Source organism: Notamacropus eugenii, chromosome 5 (assembly GCF_028372415.1).
Source record: "Notamacropus eugenii isolate mMacEug1 chromosome 5, mMacEug1.pri_v2, whole genome shotgun sequence".
Classification (NCBI taxonomy): domain Eukaryota; kingdom Metazoa; phylum Chordata; class Mammalia; order Diprotodontia; family Macropodidae; genus Notamacropus; species Notamacropus eugenii.
Window position 1 is genome coordinate 67,445,673 of NC_092876.1, and position 24,708 is coordinate 67,470,380.

The following is a 24,708-nucleotide window of genomic DNA, read 5'->3' on the forward strand; positions in this document are numbered from 1 at the left end:
CCTGACATCCTGGGTTCTAAGGCCTTCCCAGGTCCGACATCCTGGGTTCTAAGGCCCTCCCAGCCCTGACATCCTGGGTTCTAAGGGCCCTCCCGGCCCTGACATCCTGGGTTCTAAGGCCCCTCCCGGCCCTGACATCCTGGGTTCTAAGGGCCCTCCCCGCCCTGACATCCTGGGTTCTAAGGCCCCTCCCCGCCCTGACATCCTGGGTTCTAAGGCCCCTCCCGGCCCTGACATCCTGGGTTCTAAGGCCCCTCCCGGCCCTGACATCCTGGGTTCTAAGGGCCCTCCCGGCCCTGACATCCTGGGTTCTAAGGGCCCTCCCGGACCTGACATCCTGGGTTCTAAGGCCCTCCCAGGTCCGACATCCTGTTCTAGGCTCCCTCCCCTCCTCCTCACAGTTCCTCGTTTCTCTTCTCCCACCCCTTGTGCTCAGATCCCTTCCAACTCCCCTTGCAGCCCCCTGGGGAGCTGTTCCTGTAGCCCTAAAGAACCCTAATTTCGCTCTCCCAGGTCCTGCTCGGGCAATCAGGACTCGCGCATCCCCGCAGAGCCCTACCCCCGTCTATGTGGTCTCATCCTCAGACATCCGTGAGGACTTCACCCCCTGTGTAATTCCCAATGGTACGCGCCAGGCGCTGGGCCGCACCTGCTCACTGTGCGCATGCGTGGCCCCAAGCCCTCCCCCGGGAGGCTCAGAGATTGCGACACGAAGGCGAAAGAGGGAGGAGTGGGCGAGTCCCGGCTCCTGGCGATGACGTATACTTAAGGCGTCGAGCTGAGGAAGTGCTGGCCTCCCTCTGAGATCCCTGAAGGTCCCTACCGGATCCGAGCCGGTTCAACGGCGAGCGGTGAGGAAGGCAGGGCTCCCCAGCCTGGTGGAGCCTCGGGCCGAAGGAGGACTGGGGGCCCTGAGGAGGGACGCCCTGGGGAGAAGGGAGGACCGAGCGGGAAAGGCAGGAGGGTCTCTGAGGGGAGGGGGAGCTGTTGAGGAGGGAAGGGGGGGCTGTCTGGAGGAGGAAGAGGGCAGAAAGGAGAGGTCTCCCCTGGAGGCAGAGAGGGGAAAAAGGGGGGGCTGTCTGGAGGAGGAAGGAAGGAGGAGAGAGGCTGCCTGAAGGGGTTCCCAAAGGAACGTAAAAGAGGACGAGAGGAAGAAGAGTAGGGGTGTTCTCCGAAGGAGGAGAGACCCTCTGAAATCGAGTGGGGGGAAAGAAGGGAAGAGAGAGGCAAGCTCTTGGGGGGCCCGGGGAAAGGGAGGGGGAGGAGAAGAGATCGCTTAGTGGGTGCCTTACCATGAGGCATGTTTTGGGGGGGAGTGGTGGCGTGGTAGTGGGAAGAGTATTAGGGTTGTTGTTATTGTTCAGTTTCAGTCCTGACTTTTTGGGATCCCATTTGGGGGTCCTGTAGACAGCTCCCCCCTCCAGATAGCCCCCCCTCCTCCGGACAGTCTCCCCTTCTCCCTTTCTCCAGACAGCCCCCTCCTCTCTTCTTAGAGGTGTTTACCATTTCCTTTTCCAGATTATTTTACAAATGAGGAAACTGAGGCAAACAGTTAAATGACTTGCTCAGGGTCCCACAGCTTGTCTGAGGCCAGATTTTTAACTCTGGGAGATGAGTCTTCCGAGCTCTGGGCCCAGCACTTTGCCCACTGCGCCACCTAGCTGCCCTTAGAGCTACGATGGCTTCTTTTCCGTCTGTGCCCCTTACTTTTATATTCTGTAACTCTAGGGTGGAAGGTTGTTCAAGGCCTGTATCCTATGAGATCATCTTCAGCTGGGGTTTATTTCTGGCTATTCCCTAGTTAGTGTCCAAGGGACAAGAAAAAGCGATGTCCCTTGGAGGCTGTCTTCTAGCTAGATCCTGGAACTTCTCATTGTCCTGTGTTGACTTTTCCTAGGTGCTGCTTATTTTCAGGAGACCTACGCCTGATTTCCTGAAGGAACCAGAGACCATGTCATGGATCAGGGAAGGAGAGCTTACGCTCTTAGAGCGGTTCTGTGCCAACATCATTAAGGTAAAAAAAAAAAAGTTTAGACCACGTACCTTTTCTAGTTTAGATGGGATACTATGTAGGCTTAACCAGGATCTCTTCTCTCCAGCTTCAACAGGGAACACAATTCATTTTTACTGATATTTATTTTAATTAAATGTTGTTCAATTAGCAGTTATTTTCTCTTTTTTCTCCATTAAGAAAGGAAGAGAAAAATTCTTGTAAGTAATATGCATAGTCCCCTTTGACTGTGTCTCTTTCTGCATCATGTGTCTCCATCCCCTCTGTCAGAGGGTGGGCAGCATGCTTCAGCATTGGTCCCTGGCACTGTGGCAGGTCAAGAGTTCTGAAGTCTTTCAAAGTTGTTCATTTTTACAGTATTGTCATTTTTGTATATATTGTTCCTTGATTCTTTTCACTTTATTCTGCATCATTTCAAACTAGTCTCCCCAAGGTTTCTCTGAAACTTTCCCTTCATTTGCTAAAGTCTTATTCTTGTAACATCGTGTTAGGAGTGCTTGCTACAGATGAGACACTGTCCCCATCTGGGTTATACAGATACAATGGGGATACAATGATACAAACCAAACACACCTTGCCCTCTGGGAACCTCCCTTCTGTTGGAGGTCAGGAGAGCTAGACGTACATAGTAATTGGAGAAGGGAGAGAGCATTAACAACTGGAGGGATCGGGAAAGACTTGAGATGATTATTGATGTAAGCTAAGATTCTTCTAAGAGGTCGAGGTGAGGAAGGAGTGTGAGCTAGCCCTTTGTATTCTATGTCCTGCCTGAAGGCCAGCCCCTTAATTGATGACTTCTTAATCTCAGTCTTCTGTGTCACCAAGGGGAATGTGCGGTGAAGGATGGTACAGTGGAAGTTTATCACACTGCAAAGGAAGAAAACCATCAGACTTAAAAATCCTACAGCAACCTCTTCCTCCTCTATAATTTATTTTGGTCTGGACCTGGGGTTTTAGTGGTGTTGGAGACTCCCAGGGAAGAAAATCCTGTCAATGCAGTTGGATGATTGCTTTGCAGTTTATACTCTTGAGGATGTTTGCTGAGCCCAGCATGGGTCAGAGGTAGGGCTTGAGCTCAGGTCCTTTAGACTGGGAGGGCAGGTTTTTGGTCTCTGTGTCTGTTTACAAAATGTACCTTAGATCCCCCTTGGTGGGAAAATCTTTGAAAGAAACAAAAAGTTAAGTTGGAAAAGTGCGGGTAGAGTAGTAGAAGCAAGTTGTTGTTCTGTTATTTCATTCATGCCTGACTCTCTGTGACCCTATTTGGGGTTTTCTTGGCAAAGATACTGGAGTGGTTTGCCATTTCCTTCTCCAATACCTTTTACAGATGAAGAAAGTGAGGCAAACAGGGTACAGTGACTTGCCCAGGGTCCCACAGCTTTTAAGTGTCTGAGGCCAGATTTGAACTCAGGAAAATGAGTCTGTAACATGAGGAGAATTGAGCAATGTTGATAATTAGGTGACTTTTTCCTCTTAGTCCTATGAATCTGTAGGTTACTCATTCAGACATGAATAGAACCAGGTTTAGAAGCCCAGGGTCCCAGCTCTCAGCTCAACACTTTTCCCACTGCTTCCCAGCTACTGTGGTTCTTAGAGGCAGAATCAAGAATTCAGACAGTTAGTTTCTTCCCATTTTGCAGCTTGAAGGATTAAATATCTGTTAATGAACAAGTTACTTTGGAATATTAAAGAATTCAATTATTGTTGGTTCTTCTTTCACCCAGGTGAACCCTTCCACTCCTTGGTTAAATCTTCATGAATTTCTGTGGTAAAGCTATTATCATCTGCTACCCAGCTCTCTGATAGTGAGTCTCTTGTCTACTTAACCAGGCTAGTACTCAGAGAACAGACACACCCTGTCCTCATACCCATACCTGAAGCTCTTCCAGCTTGGCCTAAGACCTGCCAGACCTCAGGGCCACTGGCATGGCCTTCAGAAGGTTATAGGAGTAGGGTTTGATTAAAAGGGCCAGTTAGTTGAGTATTTATTGTGTACTTTGTGCTAAGTAGCTTATCCTGCTGCTTGAGGACAGGTTTGCTTTTTAAATTCTAATATGCAAATTAAAGAAGTGCAAAGCATTTTGAGTATAACACTAATGCTGGTTCCTGATTCCTAAAGAATGGCCAAGGTAAGGAGAAAGTTCTGTCTTGGAAGGATGATTTTGAATTGGGTCTTAAAGAAAGACTGTACATGAGAGAAAGATATGACATACAGCTAAAGCACCTCTAACCTGACGTGCTGAAAGGAGCCATTGATGATGAAAATGGGAAAAGGTTGGAGGAATGGATATTGACCCATTATGAAACATGGTTTGCTGTAAGGCTGAAGGGATTCCAGATGTGTGGGCAAGAGGAAGAATGGTGGAGAAGGGGCTCTCCAAGCATTGCTTATTCTCTGTGTAAATGGATAATAATAATGCTGAACTACCCACCTTACATCTTAGTTTTCGTTCCTCTAGCAAGGCTCTTCTTTGACCTCTCCAAGCTATGCCAGTGTATAAGCTTTGCCCAGGTTCTGCCAAGCAAGAAAGGCTGCTAAAAGACCAGAGAAGCTCTTCACAACTTGATCATAAAGGGCTTTTAGCCATAGCAGCTTATTCAGCAGACTCCTAAAGGCCAGGAGAGATAGCAGGTTTTGTTGGAGGAAGCCACCATACCAATGAGTTCCTTAATCCTTGAAGTGTCATCATTAATGAGAAAAATAATATATAATTCATTTTTATTATTGTTGTTATTAGCAGGAGTGTATAATGTTCTCCAGTCAGATGATAGATAGATCCTTATGCCAGTCGCTGTTTTCATTCCAGTGTCCATAAGGTATGAGTTGTCATGTTGAGAGAGCAGCATGGCACAGAATGTTGGGTTTGGAGTCAGAGGGTTCTAATCCTTGTTCTGCCGCTTAACTATCTGTGTGACTTTGGGCAAGGTAACTGGAACACGTCTGGACCTCAGTTTCCTTATTTGTAAAATGAGGGGTTGAACTTGAAGGTTCCTTCAAACTCTACATCTATGCCAGTGCTGTTCATAAACTTCACTGTCACCACTCTTTCTCTTTCCCCTTCCTTCCTTACTGCTCTTGCCCTCCCAGTAGTTACCTTAAGGCTTTGGCCCTTGAGGAAATGGAAAAAAAAACAGCTTTTTGCAAAACATTTGGAGACCTCGGTAGTAATATGTCAGTGACATCCAACAGATTGGTTTGCCTAGTGTTGACAGGCAATACTGAGAAGTGATGAGAGACTGGGCTTGAGGTAACCTGGGAAGAGCAGCTGGAGGACCCACCATCTGGTGAAAGAGAGAAGGCAAAGTTACAATCCAAGGCTCATTTATTAAGAATCTGTGATGTATGTGCAATATGCTAGTGACTTCACATGTACCATGGCTATTGGATTGCTTGCCTTCTCACTGGGTGGGGGGGGGGCTGGAGGGCGGGAGAGAATTTGGAACTCAAAGCGTTAAAAAAAAAAAAAGGAATGATGAAAATAAATAAATGGGAGGAGGGCAGGGGTGAGAGGAACAAGACATCATGCTAGGCAGTTAGATTACAGACAGTCTCTTCAAGAACTTAGATTCTATTGACTTCATCTTGGTAGGCAATATGGAGTTACTCCCTCCAGAATATTTTTCCATGCCACCTCAGGGCACTCCAGGAACTGGGTGGGAGTGGGATGAGGGAGATGCCTGGATTCTTAGGCTAAAGAGAACAGTCTTTCTTCCATAACAGTCCCTGTTAGTTTGGCAATGAGGATCTTCCTGCCTCTCAGCTTCTCCCCTGCCACCAGCCTGGACATAATTTCTTTCTTGCCCCCATAGGCAGGCCCGATGCCCAGGCACATTGCATTCATCATGGATGGGAACCGCCGCTACGCCCAGAAGTGCCAGGTGGAACGACAGGAGGGCCATACACAGGGCTTCAATAAATTGGCTGAGGTGGGACACAGCACCCCTGGGCAATGCTTATGTACACTGAGATTCATGTCAGAATGTTTGACCCTTAGTCCTTAAAGTTACTTTAGCCTTTGGGGTTATTTGGTCTTTGTTTTGCTGCAGAGGCTTCTCTGCCTAGGGGCAGGTGGGAGAGAAAGAAGAATAAGCACTTATTAAAGCACCTACTGTGTACCAGGCACCAGACCCTGTGCTAAGCACTTTATAGCGATTATCTCATCTGATCTTTGTGAGGTGGTTTCCATTAAGACCCCCTTCCCCCATTTTACAGATAAAGAGACTGAGGTAGGCACAGTTTAGGCCAGGATCCCATAGCTGATAAGTGTCCGAGGCTGGATTTGAACTCAGATCCTCCTGACTCCAGGTATGGTGCTTTATCCGCTGTGCCACCAGCAACCTCTAGCTGTTGAATGAATAGTTCTTGCTTATGATTGTATAAAGAGCTATTTTCATGTGAGCCAGTCTTACTGGATGCTGGTCAGCATCCCAGCCAGCCTCTTCCCTCTCTCCCTCCCTCCCTCCATGAAGACTATCACGGTAATAACCTGAATATTCTTGATTTATTCTTGTATGAAGAAACAGAGAGCTTATTTCTAAAAGTGCCTATTAGCCTCTTGGAGTTTTGATTGATTTCAACTTCTGCCTAACTGTTTAAGAAACTCAGTTTTGTCCTTTGTTCCAAACCATTTGTGGGGTAGTGCCTAGAGCAACTGCCATATTGGTAAATTCTTTTGGATCTGAACAAAGGACATACCCAATTTTCATTAGGGTGTCAAAAATCTGGGCATAGTTTGAGGTGCTTTAGTTTAGGGGAAGCTTTGTCCCCTCATCTATTTGATTTGATTGACTCATACTCTCCTTTAGCCTCCAAACATTGTCAGTATCTTGTCTTCTGACACCAGCTTTATTTTCCAATATAGAAGAGTATGTAATTGAGAGCAATTCTTAACTAGGTGATCCTTCCCTCTCCACCAGGATCATAACGGTTAATGATGCTGTAGATCATTATTTCTTATATTTTAATGTCATTCCTCAGTAATGTTGTGAGGCTGAAATGACATCTTCTATTCTGCAGAGAAGAAGAAATTTCATTCTAGAGAGATTAAATGACATATCTACAGTTATATAGCTAATTAATGAGGCATCCAAGGACCAGAATCCAGGAGAATCCTGATATTTAGTTGAATTTTTTTCTATTTTCATCTCTGTCATTTTCACAGGTTCTATCTGCACCACTTAACTATGAGGCAGGATGTGAAGTGTCTCTTTTCTACCCTTCCATCCCAGGGAACCTAGCACTTTCCCTTTCTCCTTTCTTAGACCCTGCGCTGGTGTTTGAACCTGGGCATCCGAGAGGTGACCGTCTATGCCTTCAGCATTGAGAACTTCAAACGCTCAAAGAATGAGGTGGATGGGCTAATGGAGCTGGCCAGGCAGAAATTCAGCCGATTGATGGAAGAACAGTAAGATGCCATGCAGGGGAGGGAGGGAGGCTATTTCATGTGTTCCCTAGGCTCCTGGAGAGTGTGTGTGAGGGATCTTGTGCACCTATTCTGAATTCTTCTGGGATAAGCATAAGACCCTAAGGCTCCATTCATGGGGAAATCGGTGCCAACAACAAGCTTGGTAATGGTGATTCTCCCTTACAGTTTTATGCAAAGGCTTGGTCCAGGGAGAGAATATGGGAGAAGCCTTGAGTGACACCTTTCTCTTTCACTGTTGAGGAAAGAAACTCAGGGATGAATGGCTGATTCTGAGGCTTGGAACTTCACGTGGCCAGTGGGAGCCAAGCTTCTTCATTCCCAAGCAGGAAGAGTGAGTGAGTGCTCAGAAAGTCTCCAGTGGAGGCAGATCTAAGAAGGCAGCTCCTTAAAACAAGCTTCCAAGGAAACTAGCTCTGCTGTCCCCATCTCATGTGGCACGTCCAGTAGTCCAGTGGCCACGTGGCAGTGGGATAGACACAGAAAGAAGTAAAGGAAAGCTATTTCAGGGACAGCCAACTTAGGCCTCTCCAGAGCCTGAAAACATGAAAAAAACTAGTTATAAATTATGCTGATGTTGATTGAACAACCCAAAATGTCCTTCAGCCGCCTAGAAAGGGAAAAACATTTTTGTAACAGTGACTGTTTTAGAGAAGTATCCTCCCCCGCTCCCACTACCACCAATAAAACCAAAAAACATTTATTTGACCTTTTGTGAATGATATATCAGTCTTGATCCTTGGCCTTGGTCTAATGACCGTCCTTAACAGAGTGATGTTAGTAAATCATTTTATAAAAAGTGGCAAAGTTTTCATTTGGAAACCTTTCCAATACCCAGGCAAAAAGGGTTGTCTGGTGCCTGTACTTGTGTTTTATGTTTTTATGGTGCCTGTGGTAAGGGAAATAGAGTTTTTAGGTCTGCCTTTGTCCTTTGAGAAACACTATTTAGGTCATAATAAAAGTACTTGACATAAAGCACTTTGTAATTTGCAAACTGCTCTGTTTTAATTCTTTCATTTGATCCTGCTTCATAAATATCTTGCCCATTTTACAGATAAGGAAACTGAAGCTTAGGTTAATGACTTGCCAAAAGTCACACTAGTAGTTAATGGCAGGGATGAGACCCACAATCCGGCCTTTCATATATTCCACTCCACTTTGGGAAGACATAGCTCCTGGTTCCCAGTGTTTTTCCTCTGTGAGAATAGGCAGCCCCTGACCTGGTGACCCCATGCACTCTCTGTATCATGTTCAGTTCCTCACTCTGTCCAGGAGCTCTAGGCCTGGGTCCATGGGAAGGTTTGAAAGTAGTGCAATGTGGTCTTGAGCTTGCGGTCCCAATCATGCAGACATCTGTTAAGCTTCTGCTGTGTGCAAAGGCACTGTCCTGTCCCCTGGGAATGCAAAGGTGAAATGGAAACAAAGTTATGGTTCCCAGGCCTGGACATTTTCCTGGGATTGTAGAGCTTACAGTGAGGACACTGAGGGAGGCACAGAGAGGGAAAAAGGTTTACCCAAGATCTTTTAGCAGCAGGGAATTGTCTGAGAACAAGAGAAGGAGCGCTTGGTCAGAACTGGGAGATGAAATTGAGTGCCTACTGTATGCAAAGCACACCTGGGGAAGAGGTATTGATATTCAAATCTAGTGTATAGGTGTGCAGTACCAGCATGTATGAATATATGATACTTTAGTAATTATAATTCAAAATATGAAAAGTATCACCTACACATAGGCAACTATGACTTAGTAGCAGACTGCAGATTTTTCTCTAAGCACCAGGTGTTTTTATAAGGATATCTGTCCCAAACCCCCTCCTGGAATTTCCTTCAAGAGACAGCTCTAGAAGCCTTCCCCCTGCCCGCCAGTTGCTCGTGCCTTCCCCTCTTAGGTTATGTTCCGTATGGACTAATGTGTGTCCTTGTAGTCTTCTGGATCAGAATGGGTAGGAACTGTTTTTGCTTTTTCTTTGTATTTCTAGTGCTTAGTTAGCATAGTGCTTGTACCTATTAATTGCTTCATAAATTTTTGTGGCTTGATTCCTGCACAGGGAGAAGCTGGAGAAGCATGGGGTGTGTATCCGAGTCCTGGGTGATCTTCAACTGTTGCCCCTCGACCTTCAGGAGCTGATTGCAAAAGCTGTTCAGGCCACCCGAAACTATAGCAAGTGAGGGGGACCAGCTCCTAGTCAGGCTCTCCCTGTCTCCTTCCTCCCCTGCTAGGCTAGCCCTGCTGGATCCCCTCCAAGGGTACTGGAAGACAGGCTTCTCGTGGTTTGGGATGTTCAGGGCTCCCCTCCTTTCTGTAGAGTGAGTGAGAAGAAGAGAGCTGGGGCCTGTTCTACAGTAGATTTTACTCCAAAGACTGGTCGTCCTTGGGATCTGTTTTTCACCCTAGTCCTAATTTGAGGTAGAAAAGCTCTAAATAGCTCTGCAGATTTAGAAGGGAACCGTATTGAGATAATCAAAAACCGACTTGTTTGACTTTCTTTTGCATAAGATTTGCCTTCCCAATTCTGCTTTGTTTGTGCTATAACAATTAACTTACATTCCCAATTCCCAGAGAGCACACTGACTCAAAGTGAAAGGTGGTTGTTGACCAGGTGTGTGTTGGGGGTGGGGAGCAATCTCAGGAGTGAAAACTAGAAAAAATCATTGGATGTTAGGAAGCATCATTTAGAAATCTCCTCCAGCCCCCTCAGATTCCTCAATTTATAGCTAAAGTAACAAAACCCCAGAAAAAGAAAGCAGTTTGTCCAGAGTCACATAGCTTAATATATGGTAGATTAAGGATTCAATTCAGCTTCTCTGGACTCCTATTCCAATGATCTTCTCACTAGAACAGGCTGTCTTTAGATAAGAATGACTGTATTGGACAAATCCACTGAACCCAGGCACATTCTCCTGTGCCAATCTCATCATATCCTGGCTCCTTCTTGAGCTCTGACTCAGGAGAATTGCAGAAGCCTTAGCAAAGACCCAGTTTGAGCATCCAAAGAGCAAAATCAAGTAAACTAGAAAAGAAAAGAGGTTCAAATCATCTCAGGCTTTCATTTTGAATCTTCCTATCTCTTTCCTCTGACACCATGGCTGGATCTCCTCCCAGGTTACCAGAAAATATTGAAGTCTGGTTTGGAATTTTGAGACTTCCCTTTCTTTCTGTCTCGGAAGTGAACAGAGTGCTTGATAATGTGAATATTTTTCATAGCTGACTTAATTGACCCATACAGATCAGGGCTACTCTGAAATAGGGTCTGCCCCACTCCCACTTCCAACCTCCCCTGAACAAAACTCTCCTCTTTTACAGGTGCTTCCTGAATGTCTGCTTTGCCTATACGTCCCGACATGAAATCAGCAATGCTGTGAAAGAAATGGCTTGGGGAGTAGAGCAAGGTTTATTGGATCCCAGGTAGCCCTGGTTACCTATCATACTGAGTGACTTGACTGTTCACACCCTGGTGATTTGGGGTTGGAAATAAACCCATACTGGAGTCATTCCAGCTTATTTTCCCTGTCACACTGGCAGGACTGGGGAAAACCAGTCCAAGGGTTCAAGGATTGGCAACCTATAGCTTGCAGAATGAGGTGGTGCAAAAGATGGTTTGGGCTGATTCCCAACTTGGTTCCAACTGTGAAGTCACAGGCCCAGGTTCTGGGTTAAGGTTTCTGTACCTGCTTCCTTCAGGATTTCTTGTCCACAACCCTCACTCCCAGCCAAACTATAAGAAAGTAAAGATGCTTTGAAGCCAGCGATGATGAAACATCATCCTCCAGCAGTAGGTCAACAGGTGTCCTCTGAACAGGTTTCTCAGTTGCCTGAACCAGAGGCAAGGTTGGTGGAGAGGCTGTCTCCTCATGCTTTCTGGTGTACATTTCAGAGTCATTGGCCTTCATGGAGGGAGGTTTCTGAGTTAGGTAAATGCCATTTAGAGGGGAAAACATTGCCTGCTTCTATCATGCCTGATTGTCTGTCCCTTTCATGGACTTGACACATGAATGTGGTATGCAGAGGGAATGAACTGCTTTTATGTTTTTTGCTGCTAGCAGATCTCAAGCAGGATTCAGGTATCTGACTGCAAACAAAACAGATTATTATGTTATGTTATATTATATCATATATATCATATTACATTATATTAACATAATATATATTGTATATATTATTGTGTATATATTATGAATAATAGATAATAAATATATTATATAGAATACTATATTACCTTAATATAATATTCTATATGATATTAATGTGTAATATATTATTATATTTCCTATTGGGTTGCCTGCTGTGTGGGCCAGAACTTTTTTCTGATTGAAAGGATATTCAGCTGGTGTAATTACTAATTTAAGTCCTTAATATTAAAATTAATAACTAATACTCTTACTTACTCCCCACTGAAGTCCTATGCCAATGCTGTGGGCGAAGATGATATTAGAGAAATGGAAACTTCCTTTATGTGGCTATTTAAATTTTAGGAGCCACTTCCAGGGCTGCCTGTGAAATGGAGGCAATTTGGGCCTCTCAAGGCTCTGCCAAACTGGGAAAACTCTAACAAATACTATCAGCCTGGATAGCCAAGGATGGATGGGATCCGGAACCCAACCTCATTTCTCATAGTAAGAACCTGGCCAGTCACTAGCTTCCTAACCAGGACTTTTTAACTGATAACTCTTGTAGACAATTTCTACAAGAGGAATTTCAGTTTGTGTCTATGGAGAAAGTATCCGTTCTGCTATCAAAGACCCTGGACATGCGATATTTTATAGGGTACTCTTCCCTGTCCAAAGAGCTCATCTTTATTTAAGATTTTAGTTACAAAATAGTTTTAAATGAATAATGATGATAACCCCTATGTGTATGGTGCTTTTATCACTACTGTAAAGTACTTTTCTCAGAACAAAGTTTTGAAGTAGATATCTTGAATATGAATCTTCCCATTTTATAAGTAACAAAACAGGCTTAGTAGAGTCACCCAGCCTGAGTGTCAGAGCTTGAGGCCTGCTGGGGTGATACATGCCTATAATCCTGCTGCTGAAGGGGGCTGCGCTGAGACCTATGGATACTGAGAACTGGGTGTTCTGAATAGCAGTCAGGCTAAACCTTAACGTGGGTGTCTTCACCAGTCTTATGCCAAGTGTCACATCAGGACAGTGAGCCCCAGGAGCAATTGGCCTCCAGGCTGCTTAAGGAGGAACACACTGATCCAGATTTGAAACAGAAGGTTGGAGCTTCGGGGGGATTGGGGTTGGGCCCAAGTGGCTGCTGGGCTTCCTGCCTGTATGAGATTAGGGAATCCCATTCTACAAACAAACAAAAAAAAAGAGCTCTGATTCAAATCCAGGCCTCTCCCAAATCCAACAATCTTCTTGCTAGACCATGTTTTCTCCTTTATTTTACAGGTGAGAAAACAACATATGGGGCAGTAAGTGCCCGAGTCAACTAGCTCTTGGACCACTGCTGTTCCCACCTAATTCAGACTATCTGTCCCAAGCACTTTCATGTCATGTTTTCTTAACAATTCTTGGAGATGAGTCTAGTCATGTAAATAACGAAAGTGACAGGTTGGATCTCTTACAATTCAATCCTGAACTCAAATGTTCAAGTTAATCTCCAGATGATTAAGTTCTAAGGTAACACAGAGTACACAAGGCTAAGTTTGTACTAAGAGATCAATTTATTAATAAATTTATTAATATTCAAGGTAGAAAGAGAATGAAGCATTTTCAATTCTTAGAATTTTTGTTGTCCCCTTCCAGAGTTTCCCCTCTCTGGCATCCAAGTCCTTGGCAAACCAGTGTAATAGTTTAATGATCACAGTATTCCTGTCTTTTAGATTGTATCTTCTTCATCTGGACTCTGCTAGAAAAACAATGACAGAATATAGGTCTCCCTTCTTTTCCTGTATTCCGTCTTGGTTTTCTCTCTTCTTTTTGGTCACTGTGTCTGCAGTAGGTCCCTTTGATTCCCATGTGACTGTGGACATTGCTTACATTTTAGGTCGATACTTTCCTAATGACATCTCTGGGATCATCTTAGTCATAGTGATTTCCAAATCACACTCTAGGTATAAGTTATTACCGGGAATGGTTCCTGTGGAGTTGATGGGTTCCTATTATTCTGAGCATTTCCCTGCTTATATTTTTCCTTTTTTCCTTTGTAACATTCATCCTAGAGCTACTTTGTTGTTTTTTGAAAATTTAATATTACATGTAAAACAACTTTTAACATGTTTTCTAAACTTTTGAGTTCCAAATTCTCTCCATCCCTTCCTCCCTCCCCCCACTTCTTGAGCAGGCAAGCAGTTTGATGTAGGCTATACATATGCAGTCATGCAAAACATATTTCCATATTAGTCATGTTGTGAAAGAAAACACAAATCAAAAAAAAAGTTTAAAATATGCTTCAATCTGCTTTCAGACTCCATCAGTTCTTTCTCTAGAGGTGGATAGCATTTTTCATAAGTCCTTAGGAATTGTCTTGGACAATTATTATGTATTACTGAGAATAACTAAGCCATTCACATTGTACAGTATTGCTGTTACTGTGAACAGTGTTCTCCTGGTTCTGCTCATTTTACTTGGCATCAGCTCATGGAGGTGCAGGTTTTTCTGAGAGCATCCTGCTCATTGTTTCTTATAGAGCTAAAATATTCCATCACAGTCATATATCATAACTTGTTCAGCCATTCTCCAATCAAAGGGCATCCCCTCAATTTCCAATTTTTTGCCACCACAAAAAGAGCTAAATATTTTTGCATGTGTAGGTCCTTTTTGTTTTAAAAAAAAATTTCTTTGTGGTACAGACCTAGTAGTGATAATGCTAGGTCAAAGGATATCCACAGATTTATAGACCTTTGCTTCAGCATTGTCTCAAGATTGCTCTCCAGAATGGTTGGATTGGTTCACAATTCCACCAGCAGTGCATTAGTGTCCCAATTTTCTCACATCCCTTCCAACATTTGTCATTTTCCTTTTCTGTCTTATTAGCCACTTTAATTGGTATGGGTTGGTACCTCAGAGTTGTTTTAATTTGCATTTCTCTAATAGTGATTTGGAGCATTTTTTCATAAGACTATAAATAGCTGTGATTACTTCCTGTTCATGTTCATGAACTGCCTGTTCATGTCCTTTGACTGTTTATCAGTTGGAGAATGACTTGTATTCTTATTCTTGTGATTTAGTTCTCTGTGTATTTGAGAAATGAGGCCTTTATCAGAGAAATTGATGTAAAAATGTTTTCACAATTATGATTACTGTGTATTTCCATCCATCCTGTTTTCCCCTATTTATCCTATTCTCTCTCCTTTTATCCTGTACATCCTCAAAAAATGTTTTGCTTTGAACTCATGCCTCCCCCAGTCTACTCTCCCTTCCAACCATCCCTTATCCCTCTTCTCTCCTACTTTTCTATAGGTTAAGATTGATTTCTATGCCCAACTGAGTGTGTATATCATTCCCTCTTTGAGCCAATTCCAATGAGAGAGCTTAGGGGAATCCCTGCCTTTTCTCCACCATCTTGGCTCCATTAAAACTATTTTGATCTTGACTATTTTAACTCTGCCTGTTATCTGCAGTCAGCAAAACAGTAAGACTTCCCATTTTGCATATGAAACCTAGCCAGGGAGGTACTATACCTGAGGTCACCTAGCGCAGTAATGACTATGACTAGAGCCTAGGTCTCCAGATTCCCAGCCCAGATCTCTATACCAGATCATGTTGCCAGGACAGATTGAGTAGCAGATCAAGGGAATCCCAGCTGGAGCCCCGCTGCTGTGAAACTCTAAGTGGCAGCCTTCATCTTTTTTATGTTTTAGGTGCTAATAATACTAGCTCTTTTTATAGAATAATTCACAGTATTACAAAGCACTTCCATCCCCAGCACTGTAAGCTACATTGTATGTGATTGATTATCCCCATCTGACAAATAAGAAAGCAGAAGACGAAGAAACAAACAGCATCTAACTAGTAAAATGTCTCAACTCCAAGTCTTCTGTCTCCTGGGGGCCTCTACCTCAAGGATCCACCCCTAGAGTACAGTGATAGTGACAGAGCACTGGGTCTGGAGACCTGAGATCAAATCTGGCCTCAGACACTTAGTAGCTATGTGACAATGGGCATGCCACTCTTAACATTTGTTTGCTTGAGTTTCCTCAACTGTAAAATAAGGATAATAGCAGCACCTAACTCCTAGGGTTGTTGCGAGGAACAAATAAGATAATAATTATAAAGTGTTTAGCACAGTGCCTGGTTCATAGTGAGTTTTTAAGTAAATAGTGTAGTTGATTTCCCCATCCTACAGGGAAGGGAGATGGAGATAGTCACTCCTCAGATAAAGTTCACCATCAACACAGACAAAATTCTTTGACTTTTGCCTCCAAATCTCCCAAGATATAATAGCACCAGCAAAATTCCTTGTCTTATTTTTATTTCTGGAGGTAGAGATGCCAAAATAATTCTGAAAACTAGAGTGGCTAAATATTGGAACCTCCTAATTGAAGTCTTTCCATAACTGCTGTATTTGGTTGAGGAAAGCTTTGTGCCAGAGAGGCAGTTAAGATGCAGATTTCTTTCTTGCTGGGTGCCTACTCAGAATGAGTGGCAGGGGGAGGAGTGAAGTCTAACACCAAGTCTGGGAGGGCTTCACTAAACTACTGAATGTGTATCTGTCTCTTTTCCTTCACGTAGTGATGTGTCAGAGTCTCTACTTGATAAGTGTCTCTACACCAACAACTCCCCCAATCCTGACATTCTGATACGGACTTCTGGGGAAGTGAGGCTGAGTGACTTCTTGCTCTGGCAGGTAGGTATCCTTCATCCACATCTTTGGCCAGAAGTGGGTAGGGAAGAATGTCCTGGTAGAAATGATTAGATGAGTCAGTCATTCCAGGAGTCCTGTGCCACTAGGACTTGAAAGTACAGAAGCTAACAGGTCCAGAGAATGTTTTTCCTCTCAGGACCTCATCCCCTCTCTCTACCTACGTGGTGGAACCATAGAGAGGAGCTAAGATGGTTACAGAATTGGAGCTAGAAGGGACCTCAGTGATGACCAAGTCCAGTCCAGACCCAAAGCATGAACTTTCCCCTGCAACATACACAGCAGCAGGCCTTAAGACCTCCAGTTACGGGAAACTTTCAGCCTCTTGAAGTGCCTGATTGTACTCTGGGATAACTTTAATCATCAGAAGTATTTTCTTAAAGTCATTCTAAATCTGCTTCTTCCCATTATTCCTGGATGCCCATGGAGGGCCAAGCACAACAAACTGAAACTCTTATTCATGGGATAGGCCTTCATACACTTACAGAGAGACCAGTACAAAGGCCTGCATGCAGTAGGTGCTTAATATGTAATAGTTGGCAGCAAGTGTGTGTGTGTGCTTGAGAGAGAGAGAGAGGTCCATTCTCAAGTCTTGTATTCTTTAGGCTAGATATCTTCCATTGACTAGCTGAACCTTGTGTGGCATACTTTTGAATTCCCTCATCATCCTGAATATGCTTCAACTTGTTAATGTCCTTCTAAAAATAAATGTTGTTGATTGTTTTTTGGAATACATTTTTAAAAATCCCTAGTCCTTAAGTACCAAGGGAAAAGTGTGTGCTAAATTTTATGAATAAGGGGTTCAATGCCAAGGTTGGGTAGGAGCAATTTCAGGAGGATCTTCACCTAGTCCTAGAAGACCTAACAACTGGATCAGAGTTTGAAAGTCCTTGTAGAGTCACTGTCTTGTATCCTCCGATACTTGTTTCTTGCAGATGTTGAGCCAGACATCTCCTTTCACAGTTGAGGAAATTGACTCAAACAATTTATTAAGCTTGTGAGTAATGTCCCTTGAGACTGGAAAGATAGGTTAACATCAGATTGTGTCAGGATTTTAAAAGCTAAATAGAGGAGTTTATATTTCATCCTAGAAGCTATAGGAAGCCACTGACATTGGAGTATAGGAGTCACATAGTCGGATCTGTACTTAAGGAAGAGTACTTTGGCATCAGTATGTAGAACAGACAGAAAATGGGGAAAAGCTTCAGGGAGGGAAACTAATTAGGAGGCTGTTGCAATGATCTAGTTGAGGTGATGAGGATCTAAAGTCAGGTGGGAGCTATGAGTGGAGAGAAGAATTGTATGCAAGGAATGTTGTGAAAGTACAAAGAGCTAGATTTAGCAACTGATTGAATTTGTGGGGTAAAGGGAGAGTGCAGAATAATCTGAGATTATAAACCTGGAATAATGAAAGGATAGTGATGCCTTGGATAGAAATGGGAAGTTTGGGAGAAGGGAGGGTTTGGGGGAAAGAGAAGGAGTTTCATTTTGACTGTGTTGCATTTTAAAGTATATCTGTGGCATCCCATTTGAAATCCCTGGTACAGAATTGGTGATGTGGAACATAGGTGATGAAGATTAGGTAGGAGAGAGATCAGAGCTGGAGATAGAGATCTGGGAACCATCTACATAGAGTTTATAGTTAGATCAGTGGAAGCTGATGAGCAGAGGGAGAAGAGAAAGCCTAGGATAGAATCTTGTGAAGTACCCATGGTTAGGGAGCATTATGTGGGAGCATTATAAGTCAGCAAAGGAAAATGAGAAAGCATAGTCAGACTAGTAGGAGAAGCATGGGAGACTAATGCCATGAAATTCCAGAGAAGGGAGAATCTCCAAGGGGAGAGAGAACAGTCAGTGATGGCAAAGATAGCAGATGAGGCCTGGGAAAACACCTTCAGATTTGGTCATTATAGGAAGTTAATGGTAATTGATTTATTTTGAGTTGTTTCAGTTGAGATATGCGTTTGAAAGTCATATTGCAAAGGCCTGGGGAGTAAGGAGACAAGGGCAGTGAGGAGTTTGCTTGAAAAGGGGAGACTTGGGCATATTTGAAGGCATTAGAAAGGAACCAGTGGGCAGGGAGAGGATGAACATTTGAGGGGGCACAGTTGAGGATGCAGTCTTCTGGAGAAAATGGGAGCATGTGTGATCAAGTGCCCACATAGAGGGGTTGAGCTTGGCAAGGAGGAATAGTTTAGTTAAGGTGTTTTATGGCCATTTACTTGTTCCTATACTAGGTGTCCCTTTAGTCTATAAACTTCCTGGAGGCAGATCTCTGTGTACAATGATTGAACTTTGATGCAATGAGGTAGAAAAGATATTCCTCAAATACCAGGATAGATGTCATCTCATTCCTCTCTCTTTGTTAGTACTCCTGATCTGGAGAGAGTTATAAGAGCCAGGCGTGTACAGATGTGTTGATAGGCTGCATAAATATAAATTGGGATTGTCTTTTTTTTTTAATCTTTCTTATCCAGCCTGGATTTCTTTGTGAGGAAAATTCCCTCTACCAGTGCACCTTGGCAGCTGATCTTCAATTTATAGTCTCAGTTGCCCAAGACACCAAGAGATTAGGTGACTTGTTCACATCAGTATGTCAGAGGTGGAACCTACTTCTTCCAAACCCTAGACTGTCTCTCCACCTAGCCACCCTTCTGTCAGAGAATATGACATTAGGAACCAGACTGATATTAAATTTAGTTTTAGGGAGGTACTGATCCCATCATATTCCTCCCTGATCCATGTAGAGTATTATGTTCAGCTCTGGGTGCTAGATTTTAAAAGAGAAACCATATTGAGTATTCGAGTGTGTTGAAGACAATTTAAGTCTTATGAAGACTCAGTTATATGAACTGAGGATCTCTATCCTAAAGTAAAGAAAGCTTGTAGGAAAAGGGCTCACATTCATTCTTTTGATAGTTGAAGACCCAATGTGTGAAAGGGAGAAAAATCTCAGTTCTGGAAGTGAAGACAAAGACTTCATTGAAAGACCCTAGCCGTCATCTAGACCTAGGCTCCAGGAATCCCTTTGTCAGCATCCATCCTCTGCTTTATGGAAAGTCTCACTGCCTCTAATGGAAACCCATTGAAGCTTTTAGACAGTTCTTTTGGATTATCTCCCCCCTTAAATATTGAGTCTAAATGTGCCTCTGATACCCACCTTTTGGTTCTGGTTCTGGGGTCAAGGAAAGCAAACCTCAGCCCTCCTTATTCAATGAAATTAACACTATTTGAAACAAGGTTGGGTAATCGTGTTCCTCTTACCAGTACCAACACCCTACCCCAACCCCCAGTTTTTGGTTTTCACGGTAAATATCCCTGGATTTTCAACAAACTTTCTGGTGTTGACAAGTTAGAACATATGTTGTCCAGGGAAGTTGAATGTGGGTGGATAAAAGGAAGACCTTTCTTATGACCAATGCTGTCCCAACAGTGCCACACAAAGTTGGAACCTTGAGAACTCATCTTGAATCCTTTGGTAAGGTAACAGTTCCATATACTGTGCCATAGTCAGATCATATCTAGTACATTATGTTCAATTTGGAGTTTTATACATTTAAAAAGGTACATGGATATGCCCTTCAGGGATACCAGATTTGAGCAGGAAAGACCCCAGCGACCACTTACTCCAACCCCTTCTTGTAAAAATGAGGCCCCTTAGTCTCCAGGGTGGGTATGACAAGCCCATGTGCACTGCATCCAGGGCCACATCACATTGGGATTCCCAGGCAGCAGTTGATGAAGTTCATGACCTAATAGGCCTGACAGACTAGTGGTGCAGATGAACTCAGCCTCATGATCCATCTCTGGGGCCCCTTTTAGCTTCCAGTCTGTCATCTTCTGCAGTGTCCCTAAGCATCTGGGACACTTCCTTATCTCTACCTTAGTTGATAATTCATGGATTTTACAACTGGAAGAGACCTGGGAAATCACAAAGGAGGCCACATCCCTCATTTTATACATGAGAAAACAAATTCTTCAGAGCCTAAGGTGTAGCATGTGGCACAGCCAAGCAGCTTTCCTCCCTCCATATCCAACTGTCGACAGACATGTTCCACCCAAGCCAAAATGACCATCTGTCATACAGGGATCCTGGAGAGGGAATTCCGATGCTAGATGAGAGGTTGAATTCAAATACTTCTAAGAATCCTTCCAGCTTTGAGTCTGGAACTCATTTATTAAAAATATTGTGAGCTTTTTTTTTTTAGTAGCCCCACTATTGTCCTAGCTTCCTATAATTCAACATTCCTACTCTTCCCACCCCACTACCATCCCTAGTAATCCTGTCCTTATCCCCAAACTAGTATGATCATGTGTTCCCTATAAACAACATGCAAAAATCATTTGTATATCCAGTGGCAACTAGTTTACATGTTAAGCTGTATGATTCTGGATGTCAAAAGTTTTTTGGAGTGAGTTTTTCTAATTAAATTTCTTTCCTGGGAGAATTTCTTCCAGGTGGTCAAATCCTGGCCAGATTTGTGCTTTAGAAAAATCATTTTGACAGACAGATGGAAGAGGAACAGAAAGAAAGCTGAGGCAGGGAGACTATTAGAAGGCTGTTGCAGTCAACCAGGCAAAAGCTGATGAGGTCCTGCATAGATAGAAGTGGTGAGACTTCTATACAGAGGATGTTGTGAAGGTAGAAATGGGATGTGGCCATAAGTTGGATGTGTGGGGTGAGGGAGAGTGAGGAGCTTGGGTGAGGGGGGAACAGTGGTCTCAACAGTAATTGGGAAGGGAAGAGGCTTTGGAGGGCAAGATAATGTGTTCTGTTTAGGACTGGTGGAATCTGAGATGCCTGCAAGATATTCAGTTCAAGTTGTACAATAGGCAGATAGTGTTGCAGGAGCTCTGCAGCGAGATTAGGTCAGGAAATAAAGCTCAGGAGTCAGCTACAAAGAGAAGAGAAGAGGGCCTAGGACAGAACTTTAGGTTAGTGAGAGTGACTTGGATGAAGATTCAGCAAAGGAAATGGGGGAGTAGTAGACAGGTAGGCAGAGAACCAAGGGGGAGCAGTGTCATGAACACCTAGAGAAAAAAGTGTCCAGGAGAGGATGATTGACAAGGTCAGTCAGGCTGTGGAGAGATCAGGAAGCATGATAATTAATAATAGGCCATTAGATTTGGCAATTAAGAGATCGCTGGTAACTGGAGACAGCAATTTCAGAAAAAATAGTTTCAGTCAAAAGCCAGCTTGTAGAGGTTTTACATTCCAATTAGAGGAGAGGAGGTCTAGGCATCTAGTGTAGACAACAACTACCTTTCTTAAGAAGAAAGCCAAGGAAAGATAAAAGCCTGGCTTTTAAAAGACTTTCCTTTAGCCAAGGCTTATGTGAATAGTTGGGCCAAGTGAAGGTTTTTTTTAAGAATGAAGAGACATAGACCTATTGAGGAATGGAGAAATCATTCCTAATTCTTCCTGGCCACTAAGAGAAATCAAGGGAAATGATTTTTAGATTTAACTCTGCCCAGACCACATCTTTTCAGCTTGGGCATTGTCTTTAAGAGGGACATTAACAACTAGAAACTAAGGATAAGGAATCTGAGGAATCAGTGAAGGAATTTTCCCCTGCAGAACTTGAGGGAGACGTGATAGATTTCTTCAGATATTTGAAGAGTCTCCTATAAGAAGAGCGAACAGACTGCATGATGTTCCAGTCTATACTACAAGGATCTGTGGAAGAAAGTGTGAAAAGTGACAAGCTGAGGGAATACAGTTTCTTCTTTGATTGGGTTTCACTATACATGTTTGATAGTCTGATAAAGGGGGCCTTAGGCTCTGTAGCTGGTGGCCATCTTTTCTGTCTCTTCATCTGCATCACCTCGTACCTTTGACTCTCTCTATATTATGTTGGGGACTGCATCTGAAGACACAAGGAGGAAAATCGGAGCTGCCTTGTGGTGGTCTTAGGATCATGGATTTAGTGCCTAAAGGGACTTAAGAAGCCAACTCCTCATTTTTAGAGATGAGGAATCAGGCTCAAGGAGTTTGGTGTGCATACCTAGAATAAGCATAGGAGGAGAGGATCCCAACTCTGCTTCTGTGACTCTCAGAGATGGTGATGTTTTCACCATACTGTACTGGAAATATTACTAGAGGGAAATATTACTTGGGACATAGACTTTGTGCAAACTCCACTGTATCTGTACTTACTCTTGTCAGTGGAAATCATTTCTGTGCCCACACATACACGTGGATGCTGGGGTCCAGCTGGACATTGAGGAGAGTGGTCCTTGTCACCACAGCAGATTATCCACAAAGCAAAATTCAAGCTGTGGGGGAAGTCTGCTTGGCTGCAGATCAAGTGAAAAAGGGTGGGGGGTTGGGGGGGGTGGTTAACTGACTACAAGCTTTGATGAAAACACCATGTCGTAAGATAATGCAGTCTTGAGCTGCCTTAATAGAAGCAGGTAACCAGTCAAGGGAAGGGATAGGCCCACTCTCCTCAGTTCTGGTCAGACCACATCTGGGCTTTTGTGTTCAGGCAGAGTAGACACATTTTAAGTGGGGTTAACGAGCGGGAGAGTCCAGAAGAGAAAAAACAGGATGCTCAAAGGGTTGGAGTCTGGAAACCATATGAGGAACAGTCTGAAGAAACTGAGATGTGAACCTAAAGATATATGAAGACCATCTTTGAGAGTTTTTGAGGAGTGCTCATACAGTGGAGAGCAGGGCTGAACCCAACAAGTGGGGATCGTGGTCAGTTTGTGGCTCAATCTAAGAATGAACAGAATGTCTAATGGTGAAATGGACTCCCACTGGGAAGGAAAACTTCTCTATCACTGCATGTCTTGGAGCCAAGCCTGGGTGCATGAATCCCATTCAAGAAACTAGAGGGGATTTTGGACTAGAAAATTTCTAAAATACCTTCTGGCTTTAGAGCAGCTATGAAAAATGAGGGCATTTACCCAACACAAGTCCGCAGATTGGCATCCCCTCTGAATCAGGCACTATTAAGGAGCAGTATAACAGCGATGGAGCACATGAAGGCTTGCCAAGCACTTGACGTTCTCTCGTTTGAGCCTCACTACAAGGCAGACATGAATGTCTGTATTATCTAGCTGATTCAGCTTCTTCATAAGTAGTAGTGCCCCTGTTTTATAGATCAAACATAAAGGTAGAGAGGTAAAAGGATTGGCCCAAGGCCACAAAGCAAGTAAATATCAGGTGGGATTTGTATCCAAGCCTTTTTGTTTAACTCATCGTCCAGCGCTCTGGCCACCACACTGATCCACTGATCTGATTGTCCTGCTAGGGTTTCTCAATATCTGTCCTCAGTCATGTCCCACTTCCTGGGACTGGGCCGGCAGGGAGGGATAGTGAGGTCTGCCAGGCAGAGTGCTTGAGCTGTGCTTATCTTCTTCCCTTTTCTGCCCACCCCTGCTAGACATCTCACTCTTGCCTGGTGTTCCAGCCCATTCTCTGGCCAGAATACTCCTTCTGGAACCTCTGTGAAGCCATCTTGCAGTTCCAGATGAGCCACAGCATGTTACAGGTAAGAGCCAGAGTCTACCTGGGTAAAAGGCAAGGGAGGGGAAAAAGTGGAAGAAGTCTACCCACAGAGCCCTGTCCTACCCCCAGAAAGAAGGCTTGTCAGCACTGTGGCCCTCTGTTGCCTGAGATCATCAGACAGTGTTTCAGTGATGGATGAGGCCTGAGTCATGCAGAGCACCAGCGACTGGTGCCTCTTGAACAAAACTTTAGTCTTTCTAGGTCTTGTGGTTGTATTTGCTGTATCTCATCTAATATCCAGGGAGGGGATGGACTACCTTTGGTGTAATTCAGACTCTGATTCAAAAAGATGGTCACTGAAGGGATAGGCTTAGGACAAGCATCATGCTGCTTGGCCTAAGATGATTTGATCTTGTTTAGTGAGCCCCCAAATACTAGAACTTGGAGCCCTTCAGTGTGGATCACAACCATCTCCTTCAAACTTGAAGAAAGTACAGTAATACCTCATTTATTGAGCATCACAGGGGAATGAGTTGTTCCATGTAGGTGAATTTTCCATTTACTTAAAGCTTATTCCTTTCAGAGCTGAACCTTTTCATTTAAAATTTAACCATTTTTTAAATGGAAATTGCTGTAAAATATATTACGTGCTTCCCTGCCTTCTTAAACAGAGTATACTGTATATAATTTAACTCTTCTTAATGACTTAAACTCATCCTTGTGCTGTCACTCTGCTTGCCTTTAGCACTAGTCTATGTCTTTTCTTATTTGCTGCTTCACATCTGCTATAGGCTGGAAAGACTAGATAATCTTTCTAATTAGATTTAAATCTAAAACAGAGGGAGGGCTAGACTTTGAGTAAGGGAGGCCTCTGGGGCTCGCTTTTGGGTGAACAAGGAATGTGGACTTTGTGGTAACAATTTTGGCTGTGGAATTTCCTCCTCCCTCCACCTCTACTCCAGATCAAGACCCTATAGGTGCTGGGCACACACTGTAATTCATTAAC

The 24,708-nt window shown here is 43.6% G+C and overlaps 1 protein-coding gene across 5 annotated transcripts in view; it reads left to right on the forward strand.

Moving 5' to 3' along the window:
* The first annotated feature begins 688 nt into the window (after positions 1-688).
* DHDDS (dehydrodolichyl diphosphate synthase subunit) overlaps positions 689-24,708 on the forward strand; it is a 32,024-nt gene continuing 8,004 nt past the window's right edge. For 3 of the 5 annotated variants that reach the window (XM_072609461.1, XM_072609466.1, XM_072609463.1), the window contains exons 1-8: positions 689-851; positions 1,898-2,014; positions 5,822-5,938; positions 7,274-7,416; positions 9,483-9,599; positions 10,739-10,840; positions 16,117-16,231; positions 23,638-23,745. In XM_072609461.1, the coding sequence (XP_072465562.1) occupies positions 1,952-2,014; positions 5,822-5,938; positions 7,274-7,416; positions 9,483-9,599; positions 10,739-10,840; positions 16,117-16,231; positions 23,638-23,745 (765 nt within the window). In that variant the 5' untranslated portion in view covers positions 689-851; positions 1,898-1,951. The remainder of the gene's footprint in view (positions 852-1,897; positions 2,015-5,821; positions 5,939-7,273; positions 7,417-9,482; positions 9,600-10,738; positions 10,841-16,116; positions 16,232-23,637; positions 23,746-24,708) is intronic. The other 2 variants (XM_072609462.1, XM_072609465.1) reach the window with 1 other exon arrangement.